We start from the raw sequence: 26,131 nt of genomic DNA on the forward strand, positions 1-26,131 counted from the left end.
TCTCTTTGTAAAGCATTTTTACAACATGAAAACAAGATTTGTCAAATGATTAAAATAATAGCAATTACTGTAGTTAAAAAAAGTACTATGATGTAGTACAGACTAATGTGTAAAAGCCGGGTTCGCAAAATGATTGGTTTAATTTATACTTTTAGTCAAATGTACGTTCATGTTGCACCCTCTATTGTAGGGGCATGAATTAGCTTTTTCTTCAGCCTGGTGCATATTCCTTTGACTTTTGGTTTGGAATGTCCATTTGTCTGTGATTCGCTTAGCTTTTCGTGTTTTGTTTGCCATGAAAGGGCTTTAAGTGTGCAATGTTAAATTCTCAGCCAGCAGTGAACACCCAGGGGATGTTACAGTTCTTAGTCACCCTTCCTCTCCTCTTTTCTGGTCAAATGGAAGAAGAGTGTAATCTACTTTTCTTCATGTTTGGAAAATGGCATTTCCGCACACACAGTTTCATAAAACTGCACAAAGAAAAAAGCTCTTCAAAGCCATCTCTGGATTTTCATTATCTCAACTTTGTCCTACATTAGAGTTGTGCAACTGTTTGGCCTTGTGTAATAATCCAAATTGCTGGAGTTTGTTCAACACTTGGATTCCTCACATGTAGGAAAAACAACTTGCCCTGGCACATGCATGAAAAGCTGTTTCTCTTTCTCAGTGCTACTGTAATGATCAATGATTTCTCACACGTTGACCTCGTTTTGACACGCACATGGCCATGCTTTCTTTCACAAATAAATATGCAAGTGCACACGTGTACACAGAACTGTACAACAACTGTTTTAAAATATCTAATGCTTTATGTTTAGGAAAGCCAGATCCTTGTGCCTCCAGTCCCTGTCTGAACGGGGGAACATGTTTCCACTACATTGGTAAATACAAATGTGAGTGCTCCCCATCCTTCATAGGAAGACACTGCGAGATCAACAGAGGATCCAATCCGGCATTAGAGGGTAATCAAACTCTGTTTTACCTCCGAAGTACACTGAGCACAACAGGAATCAGGAGCTCACACAGCTTTGCGGTAGTCAATATTCATTCATTTAGGCGTAACTGATATGCATGTTAGGAGGAGAACAGCAGTCGTCAATCTTCATTCAGATGATGCCAGGACGAAGCAGCAGGTGCCAGTTCCTGCAGTAAAGCCGGGTTGTGTGTCACCTCCCCAGAGATGAAGCTGGATAAAGTCCTCAGTGCATTTGATACTCTCTCCCTGAACAGAGGTTATAACTCTGCTGTTACAGGCCTCCGTGTTACTGTTGATTCTACAAGGTTTTCCACAAGGTGCGGTTTAATTTGTGTCCTGCTGTTCCATGATAGGATGAAATACCATCACCTAAAACATTTCACAAAATGGATGTTTTTACAGCTTCTCTCGATTTATGAATCTGCTCGTGGCTGTAAATGTGGCCATGTGTATTAGGTAAATTGAAACTGGTTGGTTCTTTATGTTTTCAGGAAAAGCAGTCATTTTTTTTCTTTTTAGAAATTAACAAATATCTGTTGCTGCCACTGCTCATTTTGTTTTATAGTGTTTCTGACATTCTTTTTTGCAGTGTAGGGCTTTGTCACTGCGTTTGCTCTTTAAGTGTTCTAATTCAATTAAGTAACTAAATGAAATTCTTCAGCCTTAGTTGGATGAATTTTTTTCTCTCGGTTAGAATTGTTTGTGTGTTTCTGTGTATTTTGTTTGTTTTTTAAATAGCAAATAGCTTATACATTGTAAAATACATTTATTTTATTATCTAATATCAAAGTAACATTCATAAATATGATGTCATAATTGATCAGAAATAAGTCTTAAAATTGTTTAACAAACCTGACTCATTGCCAACAGTCTGTTTGTTTATATTATTTGTCATAACTATTATAATTATTTCTAATAAACCTGAGTAATTGTAAATTATATAAAACAACACTGGCATATTGAAAATGACTTCCATGCACACCGTTTGTGCACACTGCAGGTCTGGACTGTGGCCCCCCTGTGAAAGTCAAGCACGCAGAGGTGCAGTATTCCTCCACTACTCCAGGCTCCATGGCTTCGTATGTATGCCACCCAGGCTACACTCCCCTTCCAAGGGCCACCCAGAGCATCTGCAGCAGCCAGGGGTCCTGGAGCCAGCCTCCAGTCTGTGAAGGTTAGTGGAGATTCAAAACCCTTGTTGTTCAAAGTTTACCCAAGACAGTCCTGCCCTGAAACCAACATTCCAAAATGGTCGGTTGGTTTGGAATGCTGGGAAGAAGAGCTGATGAGCCTACAAAATGTCAAACGAGTAGAAACACTCTAAAACAAATTGTAGTTTGAAACCAACATAAAGTTTGTATAGCCTGTCAGGGTGCTAACAGAAAGTAGTCAGGCCTTGGTATACAGTTCAGAGTTTTTAAACACAAAACAATTCTGCGGTCTCTCTGTGGGACATAAAGCATGACGCTGCTCTGGCAACATGAGCTACTACATCATTTGTATCACATGAAATAAATAGGTCAAGTACACAGTGAGACAAGGACCTGGATTTCTGTTCATCTTGAGAACTGTTGTTAATGGACTTGCATGAATCTTGATTCATACACCAAACCATCGGGCTCTACAATAAGTGCTTCCTGATCAACAACATGCAGTATTATGCCTTGAACACAAAATGTGTCTATTTATGTAGCGTGTGCGGTGTGTGTGTGTGCTTCAGGTTTTGTTTATGTGTGTGTGTGTGTGTGTGTGTGTGTGTGTGTGTGTGTGTGTTTTCAGGTTTTGTTAAATGCTTCCCTGGTCCATGTACTAGGGGATTTGTACATGAATGACTCTCATCATCCCCTTTTTTTTTCCAGAGATAAACGAGTGTTTGTCTCATCCATGTATGAATGGGGGAACTTGTCGTGATAGGGTAGCCTCCTACCTGTGTGAATGTGAAGATGGTTTTACCGGCCAGCGCTGTCAAACAGGTAACACACTGCATATCTCTTGCTTATTCTTCATTCTTTATCTTATGTCATATTGACATTTTGATATCAGAGATTTTGACACCTCATTGTGCAAAACCTGGCTTAAGTTCAGATTTCTGTGAATGTTTTGACAGACATTGATGAATGCCTTTCTGAGCCATGTAAGCACGGAGGTACGTGTGGGGATCAGCCTGGCTCTTACTTCTGTCACTGCCAGCAGGGCTATGCAGGACAGGACTGTGAGATAGGTAACATCATCAGGAATATGTTCACTACTATTAGGGTTGCAAAGGGGTGGAAATTATCCGGTGAACTTCCGAAAAGTTTCCAAAAATTTTGCAACCCTGACTACTTTGACTTGTGTTTTGGTGTTTTACAGCCTAGAATCACAGTGGACTTAATTTGGCTTTTTCCCCCACTGATCAACAGAAAAACACTCTTTCAAAATGTGATCAACATGATCTTAAATAAATACAAAAAAGTCAGAATTGAAAAAAGAAAACAGAATGGTTCTCATAAGTTTGACAATCTTTTAATATATGACTAAATCACTGAGGCAGCCAGTAAAATAGATCCAAGCCACTGTGGCACAGATGATCTATGTCTTCAAAACGGAGTGGCAATGCAGAAGGAAGACTTGTGCAGGAGGCCACTGACAACTCTGATGAAGATACAAGATTTAGAACCAAAAAAATGATCAAATCTGTGCAGATAACTGTTGCCCAAATGCTTCTGAGTACCAGTCACAGTTTTATGGGTGAATAGCAAAGAGAAGCCATTATTAAAAATGTCATAGGACAGCTCTGCTACGGTCTTCTAGAAGGCATGTGAAGACTTCCACCAGCTAGAAGGTTCCATAGTCTGATGAGACCAAAACTGAGTTTTTTTGGCCAAGTTCACACTGTGTATAATCAGAAACACACCTTCCCTAATTTGTGTAAAACATGGAGGAGATCCTTCTCTGCAGAATGTCTAAAAGACTTGATGAAGGTAAAAGATAAAATGAATGCAGCAAAATACTCAGAAATAAAGAAGAAAAAACCTGATGGAGTCTGCAAGACACCTACTAGGTCGGCTTGGAAAAAGGCCGTACACTCAGTCTCCATGTAACCTGAATGGGGAAAAACTGCAGTGGCCAGATGTGCAAATCTGATGTTATTCACACAGACTCGATGCTGTAATTGCTGCCAAAGGTGCATCTGCTAAACTCAAACACTTGAATACTTATGCAAAACATTAGTTTGTGCGTAATAACTGTAATAACCAATCTGTAAAAAAAAAAAATGTTCATTTTGGCATGAAAGAATATTTTTCTGTTGATCAGTGTCAAAAAAAAATCCCAGTTAAACTATCTGTGACACTGTAAAACATCAAAATTGTTTTTCTTCATTTTCCAGCTTGTATCTGCAACTGTTTTTGTCCTTCTGTATAATCTGCTTTCCCCTTTATTCTGACTTACAGTACATCTGATTTGATACACAAAACACTTCACACCTACTTTATCTCCTACAAACAGCCCACCTCTCAGAATGAAGGATTTTCCATCTTATGATACAGATGTGTGTGTGTTCTGCAGAACAGGATGGATGTGAGCCAAATCCTTGCTTGAATGGAGGTGTATGCCGAGGCTACAGGAGGAACCACCTGTGTGTGTGTAAAGAAGGTTATGTTGGAGACCGCTGCCAGACATGTATGTTAACCATTATTAAATATTACTCCTGAAAAAGTGCACAATACATCACAAATAAACAAGAAGTATTACAATTGCAGTTGACGTTGTTGCTAAAACTGAATTACTTGTTTTTATATTGTTTGTCTATTTTTTTAAGATTACCTGGTGTTGCTATACTTTAAAAAAAAATTAATAATAATAATAGACCTGGTAAAGCTATTTGGTCAGGCCCTCCTACGTGCAGAAGCATTTGAAACTATGGGGGAAAAACGTTGCCTCTGACAAAAATAAGTCTGCCTTCTGCTATGTTAAACTGATCTGAATTCATCAAAATCCTCACAAACGTAAAATATTTTTCTTGATGTGAATACAATTAAAATCGTCAGTGAAATCTGTGTACCCTTCCACTTTCTGGAAGTCTGAGCTCGTTATATTAGTTCTGTACCTGTCAGATATGTAAGGTCTCATCTGGTCCTCTGTTGCCGTCTAGTGGAGAACCCTTGTGTCCTGCAGCCGTGCGGAAACCGAGGCGTCTGTTGGAGTGATAGAAGGGGGAACTACAGCTGCGCCTGCAGGGTGGGCCACACAGGGAGAGACTGTGAGAGAGGTCAGCTCCTGATCTTCCATTATTCAAAATCAACCCATATCCATTCATTTTATTTAAGTGGAGACTATTTAGAAAGTAACTAGAATGGAATTCAGAGTTTGTGTGTTTTTACTGGCAAAGTGATTTGTTAAATTGCTTCCAGGGAAGTTATTAATTATTCAGACATGGGAAGTTTGTTACTTAAACTTAAAATATATGCATTCTTTGGTCTGTATTTGGTATGTATGTATTGTGTTCATAACAAATGAAATTTCCTTTCATAGTTTAGAGAAGTGGTTTTCATCCTTTTTAATTCCAAGCGTTAATTCCCCATTGTCCACAAGAATATTTGAAGAGCCCCCATGTAGGCTAATAGGTTTCCACATATTACAAGTAACTAAAATAATTATAATTAAAAAAATAATTAATTTAAAAAATGTCATAATTACAAAAGTTTTACTAGCTGAATGTTCTTCAGGGATCCCACTTATTTAACCAATGAATTTACATGATGTTTCCAGTTGTTTGTGATTCATTGTTTGAGTGATTTATTTATTTTACTAACAATTTCTACTCGATAAAATATTTTATAGCTGTGCATAGCTAGAAAAATGTAAATGCTTTCATTAAATCTTAAAACACCATGGGTATTTTATCTAGAAATCACTTTTAAAATTAAGCTACCTCATACTTCAAAGAAAAAAAATCCTGATGAGGGGGTGAATTAAAATAAGAAATATGTTTATTTTAGTTGTTTTAACTAACATAAATGCTTGTTTTTATTTTAAATCGTTTTAAGACATCTTGGGGCCACATTGGAAGTTTGCTGAGGTCCCCTAGCGGGCCGCAGCCCACTAGTTAAGAATCACTGGTTTAGAGGGTAATTGAGTTGTTTATCGCTAATACTTTCACTGTTCCCAGACCTGTTGCCTCCATCTGGCCTGCATGTGTTGCGGGTAGAAGAAAATGAAGTTGAGTTACGATGGGATCAGTCAGATGCCACTCAGAATTTAATCAGCGGCTTTGCAGTTGCCTTTGCTCCTATTGGTCGTGGGCCGAGGAAGACAGACTACCTGGAAAAGCAGCATTCTACCTATGTACTACAGGGCCTGAACCCCGGACAGCTTTACAACATCTCCACCTTCTCCGTTAAACGCAACACCAACAGCAATGACATAAGCCAGCCAGCTTTTGCTCTCATCCGCACTAGTGAGAGCTCCCAATTTTTCTTCTGTACCTACATGGTGATTACCGTATGTCATATCTGTTTCCTTAGCACAGTGTGACAGCAGGATTGCAATATATGTTTATTTAAAAAATTTTTTTTTTACATGTTTATTTGTTTTGGTCCTTATTATTTTTCTAAATGTTTACACAATAATAGTGCTAAACTAACATGTACATGTAGAGTATTCACTCAAATACTCTTCTCCTGCTCTGTCTCAGGGCCACATAAGGTGGAACAGCTGGATGTAGTGAATGTGTCGTCCTCTCAGGTTTGGCTGCGGTGGCTGGTGCATGTTGGCCGCCATGCTGCGGTCAGTCAGGTTCGGGTGTCCCTGGTGCCTGCAGATGGTAGTGGACCTCGCACAGCTGTGCTCAATAGCAGCGTCACAGAGTACACCTTTAGGTCAGTCATGACACCGAACAAGGTCAGCACATACACGCAGAAAAAGAAAACACAAGTCTGCATAGTCTTAAGAGAATGATCTTGTAATTTGCCCATCTAGTCTAGGCTTCAAGTGCAGTCAGAAATGTCATATTCACAAGTTCTGAGAACATAATTAAACATTGTTCCCCCGTTTACCGTGCAGCCAAATAATGTGTCATAATAATGAATCTCTGGACCTAGAAGTAGGAGTTTCCGAAAGTGCACTTGAAGGCAGCATGTGTAAAGTGGATACCAACACATTATAACACATGAAAATGTGAATCTTTAAACATTTGCACAATGGGTGACAATCTTCTGTCTTGTAAGAACGTTTGCCTGCAATACACGTATTAGCCATTAGATGGCCACAATAACGTCTAATGCTTGCCTGTATTTTTCGGGGCAGAATAATAGTAAAGAAATGCACAGCTCAAAATAATTTAAATATACTCTTTAAAAAGTGTTCACGACATGTGAGTACATGATGACAGAATTTTTGGTTGAACTTAACTAGACAAAGTTTTATGAGCTTGGTATTTACTTACCACAGAACAGAATAAAACTATCATCGGTTCCACTCTTACGTTAACGTGGGAGAGTGGTGTTTTCTTAAAAAAAAAAAAATAATAATAAATAAATAAATAACAGTTAGTTTTATTCCTTTCTTGCTGCGAGTCGGTTCTGCCGTGATAACTTTTTAATTGTGCCAGAGCAGCACATCAGTTTGAAAAAAACAAAACAAAAAAAACAATCACCTTTTCTATTTTGTAAATGCATGTGAGAGCTCCTCTGTGAACGATTCATCCATGTATCATTTTTAAAGTTTAAAGAATTAAAGTATAATATTATTATTAATAAGCAAATTATTAACATTTAGTAGGCCTATTTAACCTAATGTTTCAATGTGAAATGTTGACAATGTTCTTTTCATAAGCTTAGCTTTAATTAAATAGTTTGCCCCAAAATGAAAATTCTCATCATCTAGCCTACCTGGCTGTGACAAATAAGATAAATATTTTTATTTTTATTCTTCTCTTTTTTAGGTACATAACCTTAAATGATGTAAGAAAAAAATATAATGCAGGTTTGTTTGTTTTTTTACTAAAACCGATATTAAAGTTTTCTTTTAGCCAAAAAACACAACCAAAAATAAAGTTTCAGTAATTAAATGTGTAATTGAACTCTTCAGGGTGCCATGTTCTCAGGTGATACAGACCTTAGTCAGGTTAGACACCATATTGAATTTAGCGTGGATCAAAAACAAGGCTATAAGGAATAGACAGTCTTTGCAATGGCACTTCAATCCCTCACAGCCTCATTTTCATTCCTGTCAAAATTAAATAGGGCGCTACTCTTGACTAAGGTCTATTAAACCAATCATAGTAAATTTCTTTTGCAACAACTCTTGAGATTTCAGGCAAAGTAATTTTACATAGGCTAACATCATTTTTGGTCATGGCGAAGTGTGTACACCCTGCTGACATGTTTACCTGTTGTAGTTTATACACGTGTGTGCACGTCACCATTTAAGCCAAAGAATTCAGCCTTCCAAAATAAATTCTGAATTTGAATTTTTGATGTTTCTCATTTCTGAAAATTTGGTGCATCACTACATACAATTATACATGATCACTGAGTGAGATCTGAGATCACATAAAGGTTTAAAATATGCAAATGAAAAACACATATTTTACTGATTAGTTGTGTGTAACCCACAGCACATTGCTCCCAGGTCAGATGTACACAGTAGATGTAGTCACGCAGAGTGGTTTGCGCCCTGAAGACCTACCATCAACTAGCAAATCTGCTGGGCCACTGCACTTCTGGACCAGTGAGTATCTCTTCAGCTCTGTGTTACGAACACATGCACCTCTGTAGTAAGTAACAGCACATTGTATTGTTCTCTCCATCAGGACCGCTTCCACCTCAGAACCTTTCACTCTCCCACATCACCACCACCTCTGCTCGGGTCACATGGGACCATCATCCTCGGAGTCTTCCAGATGGTTTTGTGGTCAATATTACTCAAGGCCTGAGCACCCGTAGCCGCTACCTACCTGATGGAAGTTTAGGGACTTATACACTACGAGACCTCAATCCAGGACAACATTACCGTCTTGCCCTCACTGCTGTACACAAAATGGGCCAGGACAACATTCAGAGCGTCCCTCAACACCTAGCCTTCACCACACGTGAGTCGCCGATATTTAAGATGACTGCTTGTCTGCAGATTGTCAAGATGTCTTTGTCATTGTGACACATCTGTGTATCCTGTATTGCACAGTACCAGTTCCAAAGGGCAAAAGCAGCAGTGACAGACTTAAGGGAGGACAGGACTACCAGATAGGACAGACCTTGACACAAGTTCAAGATGGAGGCACAGATGACCACACAGAACTCCTTGAAGAGCCCCAAAGGTATAGTACTGTATAAATGCAACAATGCAATTATAGATGCTATGCTGGGAAGCCATGCGAAGAATAATGAGTTCTGTGTGTTTGTTTTCTCTTTCAGATATACAGAGCTTATTGACAGAAGAGGGAGAATTACAGCTAAATTTACCAACCTTCCACATAAAACCATCAGACACCACACAAGTCAGTAATTATTTCATATATAATGGTAATGCATTATGAATTTTAAGTTATGTTGTTTTAAATCATTTTAGATGAACAAATCTGTAAAATAAATAAATGTGTGTTGTATTCAAGAAGTTTTTAAAGTGGGAAACTTGAGAAAAAAAATAATTTTACAAAATGTTTTTTAGGGTTGTCAAAGCTAACATTTTAACTGAGGATAATAAACAATCATTTTTAGAACATTTGCCACATTTGATATTATAAATATTATTATTATTCATTCTCCTAAAGACAGAAATCAATTAGATTAATTGTGATTATATTCATTAGTTTTAAAGGTGGCATATCATGAAAATCTGACTTTTCCAGGTTTTAAGTGCTATAATCAGGTCCCCAGTGCATCTACCAACCAAGGAAACGTTTGGCGCCGGCATTGTGTTTTCGCAAGCGACAACGGTGTACCAGCGCCAATGCCATGGCGAAAGTTTGAGTAAAGCATGCTAACTGTTCTGTCTTTGGCTGCACAGATGAGCACAGGACACTATTTAGAGTCCCAGCCTCAGAGGAGACAAGAGAGCAGTGGATTTATTTATTTATTTAATGTATATTGCTGCTGATACACAGATCTAAAATAAACATGCGATTTATTTCCCAGCTGTTTACCTTCACAGACATAACCGACTGTTTTTGTAACTCATGTGTGTTTTTAACCTACACTTGTGTTTGAATGAGAACTTAGTTTAGTACTCACATGCTGTGAGAGCCGCTTTCTGTCCGTGTCCTCTCAGAAAAGGTATATCAGAAGTTTAAACTCATGATTTCAGCACGATAAACATGATAATCAGAACCATAACAGATGTTTTCAGGAGGTCCTAGCTGTAATGGCGCAGCTCTATTTTGAAAAAGGGGGCGGGGAGCAGCAACTCATTTGCATTTAAAGAGACAGGCGAGCTGATCCGTGCTGGTCGCTGAGGGAATACAAGAGTATGGTGAGGGGCGTAACATTTCCGTCTCATGCTTGAGGTATTCGGCCAATCACAACACACTGGATAGCTGGCCAATCAGAGCACACCTCGCTTTTTCAGACCAATGAGCTTTGTAAAAATCGACGCATTTCAAAAAGGCGGGGCATAGAGGAGAAACAATAATGTACAGTATGTGGAAAATAATGTTTTTTTTTACTTTAAACCGCATAAACACATTTCATTACACCAAATACACAAAATAATGTTCTTTTTAGCAGCATCATACGACCCCTTTAACATTACAAAGTAATTATTTTTCAGAAAATATTTTAATAATTTGGTGTGGTTTTAGTAGCCTACAATGTACTTCAAAATGAAAGTCAATTAAGGAATTTTGGGGAAAAAAGAAAACAAAAAAAGCAGCTTAAAGCAACATAATATGGTATTAACAGTATTATGCTTAACATTTTTTATAAAGCGTAAATGGGTCACTATATATGAGAATACTGTATAAAACGGTCTTGATATTTTATGAAGGGGTCCCTTGCATAAACAATTTTAAAACCTTTAAATTTAGTTTTTATTTAACTTGATTTTTACATTTCTGCCATTGTCTCTTTTAAACAGAGCCTGACCCTCCAATCAAATTAGAAAGGATGGAAGAAACCACCAATAAGATTAGTCTAGCTCTGGAAATTCCTGAAGAAGCAACAACGAGTAAATCTGGTAGGTGATCTTTCAATAAAACTCCATAAAGTTTATTATTAGACAAGTGAAAATTGTTGATTAACTTTAGACAGAGAGTTCGTGGTTCTTAAAACAGGAGAATGTTTTAACAGTTGGTGGTATTCAAACTCTCTAATTGGTCCCAGCTGAGAGAGAGACTGTGGCAAAATACCACTGCATGTATTCTGAATAGTCTTCAGAATGACAGTCACCATAAACAAACCACATCTATCAGCAATCTGTTATGGTTTCAGCCCCCCCAAAAAACGTCACTTATGGCTGTTTAAAAAATCATATTTATGTGCATGTGATTGTGTATTTAAAAGAGCAGCTAAATAAACACAAACATGAAAAAGCTGCAAGCTCGCCAATGTTTAAACTCATCATGTAGCAAAGCATTGTGTTTATGTGTTTGTATCCAAAAACATTTCATTAAATTTCAGAGTCATCCCAAGACTGCAGAACTCAGCCCTGCCAGAATGGTGGAACATGTGCGCAGATCAACGAGTCGTTCGGCTGCAACTGTGCCGCTGGTTTCAAGGGCAGACGGTGTGAGCTATGTTAGTATAACCACTTCTGTTCATTCACATACATACAAACACACACTAATGAATCCCTAATAAATGCCGAACTGAAGAATTTAACTTGAGTTTATTTATTATTATTTTAGTTTATTATTATCCCACCACCTAGACACCAGAATCTGTATTTCACCAAAGTCATTTTAAAAGCATCAGATTGAAAAAAAGCTAATTTTATATAATTTCACAAAATGAAAAATAATATAATCTTTAGTAGCTTTGCCTGTAATAAGATCTTTAGTCAATTCTAGCTTTTGTGTATTTTCTTTCTCTGCCCTGTTGTATTCAGATTGTCAGCGAGTACCTCACCCATGTACTCGCCTTTACTCCGAAACAAAGAGTGTGCCTGCGTGGGAGGATGGTGTCTGCCATTATTTGTAAGTGTCTGCTGTCTGGATCATGTCTATTGTCCTGTTTGGGTCCAGTCTAATCCAATAGTTGTATCTCTTTTTGCTGAGTACCTGTTTTCACCCTCAGGTACAAAAGGACATATAAAGTTCAGCAGGATGTTTGTTTTAGAGAGATATGTGAGCCTTTGCTGCCTAAGAAAGTACTGCCCAAGACTCCAAGTACGTATAATGTATAAAACATTATACACAGTTTTTCCTGGTTCCATTGTAAAGTAGATGTAAACATATGGTGGAAAGTGACTTTGTTAATATGCACAATTTAAATCATGGCATGGAGCTGATAGATGGCAGTATTAATGCTGTGTATATGAATTAAACAACCCTTTTTCCCCTCTCTCTCATCAGACAGAAGAACTCAAAAACAACAACAATAGTGGCGAGTATATTTTATATCTCTGATAGAAATGGACAAAAACATATCGTCACATACTGAATGTGTTTTTTTTTTCTGTTTAATGACAGCTTTGGGGAGTAATTGCTTCTCTTAGTCTTAGTTTAAATGAGGATGCATTACCATCATTGTTGACCCTTTTTTTTTTTTGCATCACTGGTCACCTTTTATTGGCTACATTGTCCTATGGATGTATATTTGTTCATTTACAACTCCAGATCTGTAGATGAGCTTGACCATATGATTTAGGATTTATCTGCATCAAATAGCATACCTCAAATGTAAATATGATGTGATATTGACATGTAGTGGTCGTCAAGTCCCTCAGGGCATTTTTTTGAATTATTGCCTGTTCAGTCTCCAAAACCTACAAGTATTTGCATTCAACCATTCATTCAAACCTGGTTCTCTCCTACAGCTAGATCACACAAAATACTGGAAAAAATGTCATACCATTGTTTCTGTTTGTGTTACAGAAAGCTGTCTGCTAGCTACCATGTAAATAGTGTTTATAGACTGTTTTTGTAGTTGAATATTTTAATAATAAAAATGTTAAAACTTCATGGTCTCTTCATTTTTTCAGGAAAAAATAACGTTTCGGTGGGAGGGGGTAATATGAAACATGTATAGAAATATGTAAGGATTTTTAACTGATAAACCTTACTGGTGGGCATTCTTATCCAGAAAACAGATTTTGAGTTGTAGGACAAATAACCGATGAGGCTATGCTAGACCCTAAATTACCACAAGGTGTCGCTATTTTATTAAATAAATAAAATGCTAAGAATCTCCCTTTTATCAAGCAAAATTTCCTGAGACTGGTTGTCTGGCTTTGTGAAATATGTAGTTATGGATCTTGCCCAATAAACTGCAAGTCTACAGTCCCAGGTAAGTGGTGACACAGAAAGTAGATGGCTACGGATATCAATTTCCTGCTCTAACTTCATTGTGCCTTTTAAGAAAGCACTTAAACCAAGGATTGGACTGCAGTTAGTGCATTTATGCCATTAGATTAGATTGAATTCAGCTTTATTGTAATTGTGCAAAGTATAACTACAAAGCCAATGCAATTATACCTTTTCAAAAGGTGCACTTTTGTAACATTTAAGTACTAATATTTGCATATTTGGGGGAAGTCGTGGCCTAATGGTTAGAGAGTTGGACTCGTAACCCAAAGGGAGCGGGTTTGAGTCTCATACCGGCAGGGATTGTAGGTGGGGGGAATGAATGTACAGCGCTCTCTCCCACCTTCAGTACCATGACTGAGGTGCCCTTGAGTAAGGCACCGAACCCCCAACTGCTTCCTGGGTGCCGCAGCAAAAAAATGGCTGCCCACTGCTCCGGGTGTGTGTTCACTGCTGTGTGTGTGCACTTTGGATGGGTTAAATGCAGAGCACTAATTCCAAGCATGGGTCACCATACTTGGCCACATGTCACTGTCATATGTGCAAGTACCAATAGGGACCCTTTAGGTACAAATGTGTAGCTTTTTTTTTTACTGCCCCAAGTGACAGCTTTTGTACCTTTTTTTCAACAGAAATGCAAGTAGCAATATGTCTATAGATATATTTATATACAAAATACTATCATGTTCTATAAAAAAGTGCATAAGTATAAGGTTGAGAAAGCAGAGACCAGCTCAATGCAAGAGACAAGGTGTGCAAAGAGAACAAAATCTTAGAAATGATAACTGGGATAAAGTCTATAATGAGCTTTATTATGATTTCTTTGCATATTACAAACAACTATTTGCAATTTAAGGAAACAAACTGATACAAAGGTTCTTGTACATCCATCAAAGATTGATCAAATATTCATTCTTAGTGATATCATTAGAGAAATATAGTCATAAAATAAAAATCAACCTTAATAATTTAAGTTTGTAATGTGATATTAATATTAATTTCAGATATATTCAATAAGAGCTATTTTAATATAGCCTTTATTACATACATTTTTATGGCTGCATTTTAAAACAAAAAGAAAAAAAAACTATTGATGTACAGAGTCACATTATACATTTTAATGTGGGAGATACAATGAAACATAGTTACTTTTGTTTCTTAACTTTCACTTTGGTTTAAGTTAACTTGATATATAGCATTTTTCTTTAACGCATATAATGCGTTTAATATTTCAGGACAAATTTGTTTGAGATCAGACGGATTCAGAAAGCAGTAACCGGCGTAGGCAAAAGCTTACAGTTGTCACCTGTCTGTATTATTATCATTACACCAAACCTAGGAGTTTTAAACTGTCTGCCTCCCCCCAGCCGGCCGCCCCCTTTCTTCAATGAAAACTGAGATTGCGGGGGGTGCAAAGACCATGAAAGGACAGAGCTGGACAGAGACACTTTTAAGGGCTGTTTGTTTGGGGTAGTATTTGTGGCTTGTCCCCCGACTTTTTATTTTAAGAAATAGAAGCTAAGGACTTTCTCCCAGGAGAGATACAGCGCTGTAACAACGTCCAACTGGTCCCGCTAGCGCCCGTGCGCTCACTCAGATTGAGCGCGAGCTAACCGAAGTTAGCTGGACGGAGAGGAGAGAGGGGTCGACAGAGAGCGCCGTCGTCCAACCTAGTAACGTTAGCATGTCGCCCTCGGGAAGAAGTAACTCAAGCTTTGGATGAGGTTCCGTGGCGCAGTTCGATCGCAGAGACTTTTTGACGTGACGGTGGTTTGGGATGTTTCTGTCAGCGCGGGGCTCCGGTGGAGGCGCGGTGTCCCGGGGTTGGCCGCATACGGTACTGTGGAGACTGGGGGGTTTCTTTCTCCTCCTGCTTCTCGAAGGGGCCCGATGCCTCGCCAACCCGAGCAACGCGCCGGACATAAACAATAACAATAGGCCGAATATGAACGTCTTCATGAGCGAGGAAGAGGTCAAGAAACTCTTGGGTGCGTATACTTTATTTCCCCGTCTGCTCAACTATGTTCCTGCCCTATCCAAAGTTTTGCCTAGAACCAGAAATTTCTGCCACTCTGTCGGATTAACTGTATTTGCTTCTAACTAACTACTAAAAGCTATCTCGTGTGTCTGTTTAGTGTCCAGAAATAACTTACACAAGTTGTTTTAAACATGCTCACAGACTGCTGAAACTTTGTTGGTTAGCTCTCCATATGTTAGCTTTGATAGTCCAAACAATCCGCAGCGTCCTTGTAACCTCTAAATAGACAGCTTCTGCTTAAGAAAAGCGTTAATATATGTACAGAAATGTTACAAAATGCACATGTAAAAGTATTTTTATGAGGTTATGCTTCAACAAGCTATTTAAGAAAAACAAAAAGCGATTGGGTTTGTCATTAGATCGAAAGTGTTTGTTAGAAAGTTTTCCAAGTGTATTCCAAAGCTTTACATGCTTGTGCTATAGGAACCATAATTATGTGGTGATTTGTAAGGTCTATATCACACACATGCACAAGATACAGAGCAGAGGTGTATGAGCTGATTTGAGTCATTCATTGGCGTTGGTGTGTGTCAGAATTAGTTGAAACAAAAGTCGCACAATGGATTTTTCTCTTTCTGCTTTGTGTCAGGCCTGTCAGAATCAGAGCTTTTTATAACAGTATAACAGACTAGCTTGCATAAAATACATTGTCACTACCTCCCAATAATATGTCAACTTTTTGTAGTTTTAATTTTGGGGATCAAAACATATAATGCAATGCAATACAATGTTGATTGAGAGATGTACAAATAACTTTCCTCAAAAGCCTGTTGATGCTCATATTTTTACACGATTTTTTTCTTATGTGATATAGGCTTTAGGGTTAAGTGTAAAATGCGAGAGAGTGCATTTTCATACATTTTTCATACTCTTGTAATCCTAATGAAAAACTATAGGTATATTTATTTATGCAGTTAATTAACAACATATGATTGTTTATGTGTTTGTTATTGACTTAATGGCTCTGCCTAAAATGTAAATTTTTGCAGAATATCGTCCTCTTTCCAGACTATAGGGGCCAAACCAAGTGTTTTGTACTCTGAATAATTTAATGCATTCATGGTTCTTGAAGAAAAAAGGCTTTGTGATGCGCTTGCTATGTTTGTATTCAGAGTGGGTTTTTGATTCAGCGCCACTGTGATTAATGCAGTGAGAACTGATTAGTGGTTGTTAATTGCTGGGTATTTGTGACTGGGCCTATAAGCAGTCATTATCATTGCTAATGTCACAGCATAGTTAATGCAAGGTTTGGGGGCTGGAGCATCAATTTCCTGCTGGAAAGAGGAAGCGGAGACAAGGGCATTTTAGAGCAGCCTTGTTTGAACTTGTTTTGAGGGTTTACCCTTTCAGCTTAAATTGATAGCAGTTTCTATTAGACTAAAAATAAAACAAATTATATGTGGCATTTATGTAATGTGATGCAAATGCTGTAGCATTTAGCTTGAAAGCTTGAACTTTGAATGTTGCCATATGGAGTATAAGGTTTCAAGTGATGCAGTACTTAAACTTTTTACATTTGAATGCTTTGAATTTTGTAAAGGATGTAACCTAACCAGATGTTCAAGACGTGTCTGTGGTGGTTATTAGAGGTCGACCGATAGTGGATTTTGCCGATACCGATAGCTAGGTTGGACCACACTGGCCGATACCGATTAATTAACCGATTGTTTTAAAATTGATACTGAACAAAAACTAAAATAGTGCTTTATTAACAAAAACAGTACTGAACCATACTAGTAGTAGTAGTAAAAATAATAATAATAGGAATAGTAAGTGTTGAAATTAACACCCTCTAACAAGGAGCAATACTTACACAGCTTTCATTAATCTTAATGCTACAAATGGACTCTTATTTTAAAGTGTTGCCACTTAATTTCAACTGCCCCTTCAGCTCTAGGAGCCCTCTCGAACGCCACCCTCCGTGCGTCGGTAGACCCCCGGGATCGCTAGATCGGTCGGCGCCGGACCGCGAATTTAACCATCCGTAACTCCCGAACCCAGGGGGCTATCCACGCGGGGGTGGTCTCATTCGAAAGAGGGCCTCTAGACGTACACTCGATTCACGTTCGAGAGGGTTCCTCGAGCTGAAGGGATCCCCCGAATTTGGTGCGGAATCGCCGCACCTTTATGGAGATATGGCCGTTCAAAGTTTCAATGGTTTTCCATAGACTTAAAGCGTTTCATCCAGGTCGCCAGTAGCAAACAATGGAGCGCGCTCTGCTGGACAAACTAAGTAATTACACAATTTCAAGCATTTTATCTGCATTATATGTTCTGTAAAAAAAATTTTCATATCGGCGGCATATCGGCGGCATATTCGCCGATACCGATATATCGGCGACAGGCTCATATCGGCTGATAATATCGGCAAAACGATATATCGGTCGGGCTCTAGTATTCAGTGTTTATCGAAATTAGAGGTTGTGGAGATCAGTAGTATATAAAATCAGTACAGATGAGCTGAATATAGTGTTAAGCACTGTTATCTCAAAGTATCAGAACAGCATTGAAACAGGGCATGAAGTGAAGATACTTTAAAAAAAGCCTTGTTTACAACTTTCAAATTTTTCTCCCTTGTAAGGATCTATGGCTTTCCCCTGTGACATCACTGCACCGTTCATCCAGCCTCATGCTGATATAGTAAAGAGAGAAAGCTTTCACTCTCTCCTTCACAGTCCCAACACCACAGGGATGAAAAATCTCAACTATCCAGCTCTTCATCGCTAACAGACAGCGTCAGCCCTCTTGTGTCTGAGTTATTTTGGGGGATCATTAGATGGCCTTGCACAGTGTATGGCAGTACATGGAATGTTTAGGTCACGAAACACATCCACTCTGATTTACGATGTAGACTTGCTGCCTATGAAACATTTTCCTCCTGTAAAAAGTGGAAACGCCTTGAATAGATGCAACAGACACATGGTTGCAACTCTTTTAAGTCTTAAGATGGCTGCGTTTAAATTAGTTAATGCATTCACAGTCAATTTGATGTCTGTAATGTGAGAACAAATGTATTTCAGAGTAGGGATGCACCGAAATGAAAATTCTGGGCCGAAACCGAACAAAATGAAACACTGGGCCGAATACCGAACACGTTTTTTCGAGTTTTTTCCCCCATGTATTTTTGCCAATTTGTTTTCACCGTTGCATAAATGAAATAGCCAAAATGTGCTTTTTACTGTTTTGTCTTGCTTTTCAAAGAGGAAAATCAATTACAAAACAACAATTAAAAAATATTTAACACTGTGAACATTTTTAACATTCTAGCAGACACTATACCAACAAAGCACAATTTAACTTAAAATTAATGAGTTAGTAAAATAATATTTTTTGGCCATCAGACCCCCTTCTTGAATCAGGCATGTATTTTTTTACTGTACAATTAAAAGCAACCTTGCTGAGAAGCGACTTCTTTTAAAACATTAGAAAATATTACAGGTCCTAATTTGAACACTATGTGTGAATGTTATTAACAGAGCTGTTGTAATGATTATTATCATTATTATGGTCTTACTTTTCATTTTATTTTACAGAACAACAGTAAAATTACAATACTAACATTTATGAATGTTGATAGAGTTTATCTCAACTTTTATTTTGGCGGAAACGCGCAGGAAGACCTCAATGCTTATTTTTGTTGACAACAGATTTATAAATGAGTCTCATTACGAATAGGCCTGTCGCGATAATTAAATAACCGTCTAATCGCGATTATTTGATCTAACCGCGGTTGTTTCAGACGACCGCGATTATTGTGCTTTTTATACGAGACAAGGGGGAGTCATACACCAAAAGAAACAGAAGAGCACCAGTTTGCTTTTCATGCACTGTATAGCCTATACAGGGCTCCAGATTCATTCTTCCCACTGGTCGCTCTTTTGCAACTAACTTTCTCAGCTGGTTGCACGAGCACATGATTTGGTCGCAATATTTATTTATTTTTTGCGCTACAACATGGGATTATTCAATGCATGCTGATGAACTATTATCATAGTTTATAGTTATATGGAAACGAAATTGGTTCACATTCAACCCGTTCTTTATAATCAGTAGTATTATTTGTGATTTGAATTTTGCGAACAGGAGTTTCTCTTTTGCTGTGTTAAGCCGCGGGCTTCGGATGCTTTCACTTTTGAATTCGCGATCTTGTTGTCACTGTTTTGCTTACATACATCTATGTACCTTTCATTTTTTAAGACTAAAACAAAAGATGGATTCATTGTTATTCTTAATCAAAAAGCACGTCACTGTTTTGCTTACACATCTACACACCTTTAATTTTTGTTAAAGACTAAAACAAAAGATGGATTCTTTGTTATTCTTAATTCAAAAGCACAACAACAATAAATCAGTAAGATACAATGACAAACTAGCTTACAAAACCACAAGAATACCAGCATGTTCACCTTCTCTGTTTTAAGAAGCGGTCTTTTACTTGACTTTCGCTTGAAAACCATCCATCGTTTCCTTCAATATGAACGTAATTTTTACGCGGGGAGTATACTCTCTAAGCACTGTTTCGTTATGCTTTCAGTTTCGTTTGCCCTTTGATGTTTCTCATATGCAACAGAAATATAAAAACAGACAATTAATCATGATAATCGGCATAATCGTCAAAGCCCTAAAACAGACAATTAATCGCAATAACCGTGACTATTTTTAGGCAATTAATCGTCAGCCAAATTTCATAATCGTGACGGCCCTAATTACGAATACGTCGTACGTATCGCATTGTCACATGCCGTGTAAAAATTCATAAAAATGTGACTGAGCAACTGACGAGTAACACTGTTTCAGCACAGATTTTCCTCGCACTTTGGACTTTGAACCCTGGTTAACAAGCAGATAGCGCAGTGAGTTTGTGAAGCGCTGTCAGAATACATGAAATGCGTTATGTATTAGAAAACATAACGTTCTGCAGTTTATTTACTGATTGTTTAAGGCCATTTCGCGATTTCAATCATCGTACAGTAACCAGCAACAATCACCCCTTCCTCTTCCCATTGAAGACATGCGCTGCAGTACTAAACAGTCTCTCGCTGTCGGTGCTTGTAATGATTTTTGCGTCTATCTCAGACAGTTTTAAATGCTTCCACACTGCTGATGTGTGTGCTGCATAATAAAGAGTGTGCGCCTCTCACTCTGCGCTGGTTGCTATTTGATCGCGTCATATCATTGTTCGGTACAATTTATTCGGTCTTTTCGCTTATTCGGTTGCCGAACATTCAGTGCATCCCTATTTCAGAGTAAAATAGTATTTTGTAATTTCAGAAAAAGTGTGTGACTGGTCTTCTATCCATTGGAAATTGAATAGATCATGTCAAATGGATGTTTGCAGTTCTTTGTGTACAATGTCTGATACCTGTGAAATTGAAACTTAAATTGTTTTGGTGACAGCCACAAAGGAAAGTTGAGTTAGAAATGGGGAAAGTTTATTAGTCTTTTTTTTTCTTGGGGATAATGTATAATAACAAGCTTTCCTGTAGCTCAAGCAGTGTAGCATTGCACTAAAAAATCAGGTCATGGGTTTGATTTTTGCATATGATGTAAGATGCTTTGAATAAAAGTGTGTAAAGTGCATGAATGTACATGCATAATCATGCACAAGTAAATAACAAAATAATTGGGGTCAGTTAAAAATGGCTAAAAAGAAGCTTTTAGATTCATAATTTTAGTTTATGATAATTCCTGGATTTTTGCAAGGGCTACAAGGAAAACTTTAGAGAGGTTCTGAATACTTTGACATATTCGGCTAGTCCAGAAGAAACTTGTGAAAAATCTAGCAGCTCAATTTTGTTACAGTTTCTTGTATAGTTCCACTAGCCATGTGAATTTCTGTCTTGGATCAAAGATCTGAGCTGCATGCTCAAATCACACAAACCCCTGGAGAATCATTCTCTGCAGAGCTACTCTTGTGATGGGCTATTTGACTTCTTCTCTTTGGTGTTTTTCCAGAGCTGTCTTCATCTCACTGGTCTCGCAGTGTATACCACTGTCTTGAGGAGCGTTCTTCTCCACTCCACCAAAAACCTAAATTTTACTGCCTAACTCTTGTCAAAAGGAAAGGTTACATCTCTTGTCTTTATCTTCAGCAGACTTTCTCCTCTGACTCCATATTAGGAGAGACCTCAAGAGGTTGAGGTATTTGGCCTGGGCCAGTCTTTTATCAGTAGTTTCCATGGCATTGTGAGAGGGAGGTGAGTGAGTTGCTGATTTAAATCAATGTGTTTATGTGGGGTTGATCCTGACACTCAGAAAAACAACAAGAATGGACATGAGACCAAATGTATAGTGCTATACCAAGATCTCATTTAATGGAGAGTGTCAGCTGACTCACCACAAAACTTGATGGCCAGTAGGGCTGCACGATATATCGAAATTATCGAAATATCGCAAATGTAAATATCGCAATATGCATATCGCAAGGGCTTGCGATATCTGAATCATTTTAATAATAGGCTACTTAAATCAAAACGTTGCAAAAGGTCAAAGTTTTAGTTCGACACATATAGCAGAGAATTGCTTGACGTTAAAAATAGTTAAGTGCAATAAGTTGCAGAAAACAACTCTTTGCCGTCTCGTCTTGCTGTCTGACTCACCCCTGAAGCGCGCAAGCCGCATCTCACACAGCGTATCTTCAGTTCTGCCGCACACGTGCAAAGCGCACACACACACACACAGAGAGAGACGCGTTTCAGACCAAGTTGATTCGTCTTTCGCATCTCCTCCTTATGTTTGAACAGACACATACACACAGAATTATGTCAATAGTACCCGTCTCGACGATCATTCGCGTAAACGCAGTCGGTTAAGTTTTAAATGAATGTAAACAGCTGAGAAAGAAATCTGATGTGTATCATTATACTGGATCCGTGCAGTTATAGTGATTCTTTATTTTCCAAGAAAGAATGTAAAACAAATTGGCTATATAATTTTAATTTTTAAATATTTTAAAATATAATTTAAATGGATTTTTCTCACTTTAAGCAATATCGTATCGCATATCGAATATCGCATTTTTTAACAAGGTATCGCATATCGCATTTTTATTCAAAATCGCACAGCCCTAATGGCCAGTTAGAAAGCACATTTATGTTTAATTGTTTTTCGCAATTTCAATACTGATGCTAACTGGCCGTGATGACAATACGCATCAAGTGATACTGTAGAAATATTCCAGGTATTTCTGCGACATTGTGGCTGGCAGCTCAGTTACTGGTTGTGTTTTGTGTTTTAGTGAAGGTTTAATATGAGTTTGAATATACATTTTGTTAATAATAAAAAGACAATTAGTAATTTACCTCAAATCTTAGAAAGTAATTTAAAGAAAACAAACTGAAAAGTTAAATTTTTTTCTTGTGTGGCGAGCGCTTGCAGAGAGAGACCCTACGCACACATTTCTGATTGGCTGCGATTTGTAAATGATTTTGTTATGTCTTGATTTTTTTCATTGATTTTTCTTGTCTGTTTAGGATACTGGGTTTGTGCATGAAATGTGCGTGCAAACAATTTCACAAACAAATCATGACACCATATTCCAATAAGTTTTGTATTAAATTGCATTCTTAATTTATGACAAAATATGGAAACAACTGAAACCACATGCAAAAATCACATACTCTAGGTGGCCTTATAATCGTTAAGATGAAATTTTAGACATAGACAATTCATCTTATTTCATATACAGTGAAAGAGTAAGAAATGTATAGCTTTATAGCTTGAGCTGAGTGGTTTCCTGAATAACGCAGATACGTGTATGGACAGCTGTCTAATGAAAGGTCTGAAATCTGGGTCTGTATAAAATTTGTGTTTATGACGATGCAGATGGTTCGCTTACATTGGAAGTTACTGTTGGCCAAGTGTTCAAGAGTACAATAAACTAGCCTCTGTGGGGCTAGGCTTATCACAGTGTCTTTAGTTTTCAACTACATTATACTGTGTTGCAGTTACAAACCAGTCTAGCCTTCCTCTCATGGGAGTAAGTGAGCCCTCCCTTGTTCGTTGTATCATACCCATAGAAGTGTGTTTACTTAAGCAGCAGCTGTACTGCCATGTTGTTCCAGTGCAGGTGGGGAGTTCTGAGGATAGCTCTTATGGAACAAGCTCTGTTTGCTTGACTGCGATGGCAGCTGTAGTAGGACTGGCTCATGTGGTTGTAATTAATGACTGGCGCTGACTCCTTTTGAGCACCAAGCAAGATTCATTACCGAGCTGCCACAACTCAGCCATGACAATCTGGAACCTGTCTCTTCAAAACAATGCACTTTCCACAGACTCAAACCTAGCCGTCCAAGTGATCCCTCAGACCCTGGCCTCAGGAAAAGCAGGCCTGCTGGAAACTTATGTTCATTAATGAGCTGAGAGCTAAACTCGGTGATGGGGCACTGAAAGAAAGGATTGTTACTGCTTTAAAACTGATCAAAGAACCTGAAGTAAAGTCCAGCCATAAGAATACGTGAGTGGACTTAAAATAGTGAAACATTTTATAGTTTAGTTGTAGAGCTTTAATGGAATGCTAATTCTGGTGGTTCTGTGCATTTGGGCCTCACATTGACCCTCAGACGTGAACTGAAGTGTTTTGAATGCAGATGAAGCATTTTCAAGGTTAACTTATTTAACCTTCACCACATTTATAAATGTGCTAACTGAATCTTAGTGATCATGCAGTTCTGTTGCTGTCGTTTCAACTCGTAGACTAAAAAAAAGTCGATAGCAGCACTGAGCAGTATCATTTAGTCAACTAGTCGCCTAGCCTCGCACATCCCTAGTAAATACACAGTCTGTCTATTTACCTACTGGTTGTTACATACATAATGCAAATAAAGTTTCATATTCACGTGTTGGATGTAAGAAATTAACAAATGGTGTTCTAAAAATTCAAATACTTCAAAAATATTATTGGTTAGTTTTGAAAATATTCTTGCAAAGCAGTTCTATTTATATGGAACAAATTAAATGGAGTCAAATTATAAAGGCTTTAGCACATAGAAGTGACTGTTGTTAAAAGGTAAACAAGCTGGACTCAACGAATTGAAGCCTTCTGAACAATGTTTATCTATAATTTGTAATCTAAAAAGTTAATTTGGCTCCTAAAGGTTTCTGTTTAGGGGCCAAAGACTGAAAGCCCTATGATGTGGCACCTATAAACATGTTTAAATACTAATGTAATATAATATACGTAACTGCATGTTCCATTACTTTGAGGAGCGGTTGTGTCTGGATTGAAGAATAGCCTTAGGATTTGTCTTTGTAATCTTGTCTAATGTTAATCATCACAGTTGATTTTATCTATTACCTCCGTGAGCATTTGGAATGAAACAAAAACTTTTCAGATGATAACTTCTGCAGTATTTCATCAGTGAAGATTAAACCGATGGCCTATTTCAATTTTTCATTGTGATGACATGGTGTACTGTAGTGAAATAAAGGCCAAGTGGGCGGCATAAACTGACAAATGGTAGTTCCAGTCGGAATACTTTCTGCATCGTAACCTGTTACCCTCTTAAGCAAATCTGTCTGTGTTTAGTGTGACTTGAACTCGGTATGTCTGGGATGAAAAGTCTGTTGCCAGAACACTCTGAACATTGGGCCCAAAATGTGAACCTATAAAATACTTTGTTGACCCTCCTGCCATAGATCACTAAATTCTGAATATTTACTAGAACTTTTTGTCTTTGTATAAATGCAAATGTCAGTGGAAAAATATTGACTGTTAGACCAAATATTTTAATCAAGGCAACAACTATTGCATTTCTTTTGGTTTAAAAAAAAAAAAAATGATATGAAATAACGCGATTTTTCAATCGCAGAGGCTGCGATTACACGGTCACATGACACGTGAGAGTAAAGAGGGGTGTTCGACTTGAAGATCAGATCGGTGTATGACATCAAAGTACGGCGAGAGAAAGCTCTCGCAGTACTTTGATGACACACACCCATCTGTCTAAGCAGCGCTGCTTCAAGTTGAGCGCGGGCCATCAGCAGAAAAAGAAAAGAAATAAAACAGTAAACAGCCAAAGGACGTAACTTAGAATGGGAGATGGATCAGTTTGTGAAAGGGAAGAGAAAAGCCATAGATGAAGTCGCACAGACCCAGGCAGGTGCTGGCCATTCAAAAGCTAAATGCAGAAAATATGACGAGGCATATCTTGCTCTCGGCTTCACTAAGCTACAGTTAACGCAACAGCTCTACACTGGACAACGACAAAGCGACCGTTGCAAATCATTTGAACTTTGTGTCAGTACGTCATAAATAGAACAAGGCATCAGTTTAATGTCGCGCCGCATCCAGTGTACACAGCGTCACTGATTATAATGGTTCTACTGTATTTTGCCGCTCGCGTCCGGTGTAGACACTGTGTTTAATGTCGTTTCGTTGGTCAGGAGGAAAGCCTCTGTGTGTCCTATGCCTTAGCGGACAGCTTGAAACCCACAAAAAATTAATAAATAACAGAGAGAGAATAATAATAATAATAAGTTATTCTCTCTATGCTATTTTTCAATGTTTCAAGTGATGCAGGTGTTTTTTTCCCTGTAGGTTTTTTAAATTAAAAAAAGCATAAATTTTTCATAATGTTTAGTGAAATTATTTGGTAGTCTGAGGTGGAGATTTTTTTTAGGTTTAAAGGGGGACGCGACCAGAAAAGTTTGAGAATCACTGGTCTAAAGTTAACAGAGG

At 38.0% G+C, this 26,131-nt stretch overlaps 2 protein-coding genes across 4 annotated transcripts in view; both read left to right on the forward strand.

Moving 5' to 3' along the window:
* Window positions 1-13,019, forward strand: part of LOC107696765 (sushi, nidogen and EGF-like domain-containing protein 1) — a 27,809-nt gene extending 14,790 nt beyond the window's left edge. The window contains exons 14-31 of one of the 2 annotated variants that reach the window (XM_016497257.1): window positions 819-962; window positions 1,977-2,150; window positions 2,836-2,949; window positions 3,084-3,197; window positions 4,526-4,639; window positions 5,112-5,228; window positions 6,129-6,416; window positions 6,654-6,837; window positions 8,577-8,689; window positions 8,772-9,050; window positions 9,143-9,275; window positions 9,373-9,455; window positions 11,030-11,128; window positions 11,572-11,688; window positions 11,999-12,086; window positions 12,187-12,278; window positions 12,465-12,495; window positions 12,582-13,019. In XM_016497257.1, coding sequence (XP_016352743.1) covers window positions 819-962; window positions 1,977-2,150; window positions 2,836-2,949; window positions 3,084-3,197; window positions 4,526-4,639; window positions 5,112-5,228; window positions 6,129-6,416; window positions 6,654-6,837; window positions 8,577-8,689; window positions 8,772-9,050; window positions 9,143-9,275; window positions 9,373-9,455; window positions 11,030-11,128; window positions 11,572-11,688; window positions 11,999-12,086; window positions 12,187-12,278; window positions 12,465-12,493 — 2,282 coding nt within the window. In that variant the 3' untranslated portion in view covers window positions 12,494-12,495; window positions 12,582-13,019. Of the gene's footprint in view, window positions 1-818; window positions 963-1,976; window positions 2,151-2,835; window positions 2,950-3,083; window positions 3,198-4,525; window positions 4,640-5,111; window positions 5,229-6,128; window positions 6,417-6,653; window positions 6,838-8,576; window positions 8,690-8,771; window positions 9,051-9,142; window positions 9,276-9,372; window positions 9,456-11,029; window positions 11,129-11,571; window positions 11,689-11,998; window positions 12,087-12,186; window positions 12,279-12,464 lie in introns of both variants that reach the window. The other variant, XM_016497258.1, reaches the window with a different exon arrangement.
* A 1,745-nt stretch (window positions 13,020-14,764) lies between these two features.
* The window catches only part of LOC107696766 (tyrosine-protein kinase RYK-like), a 52,846-nt gene continuing 41,479 nt past the window's right edge, over window positions 14,765-26,131 (forward strand). For both annotated transcript variants that reach the window (XM_016497259.1, XM_016497261.1), the window contains exon 1: window positions 14,765-15,403. In XM_016497259.1, the coding sequence (XP_016352745.1) occupies window positions 15,193-15,403 (211 nt within the window). In that variant the 5' untranslated portion in view covers window positions 14,765-15,192. The remainder of the gene's footprint in view (window positions 15,404-26,131) is intronic.

The sequence above is a fragment of the Sinocyclocheilus anshuiensis genome, unplaced genomic scaffold (assembly GCF_001515605.1).
Source record: "Sinocyclocheilus anshuiensis isolate Anshui unplaced genomic scaffold, SAMN03320099.WGS_v1.1 scaffold999, whole genome shotgun sequence".
Taxonomy (NCBI): Eukaryota; Metazoa; Chordata; class Actinopteri; order Cypriniformes; family Cyprinidae; genus Sinocyclocheilus; species Sinocyclocheilus anshuiensis.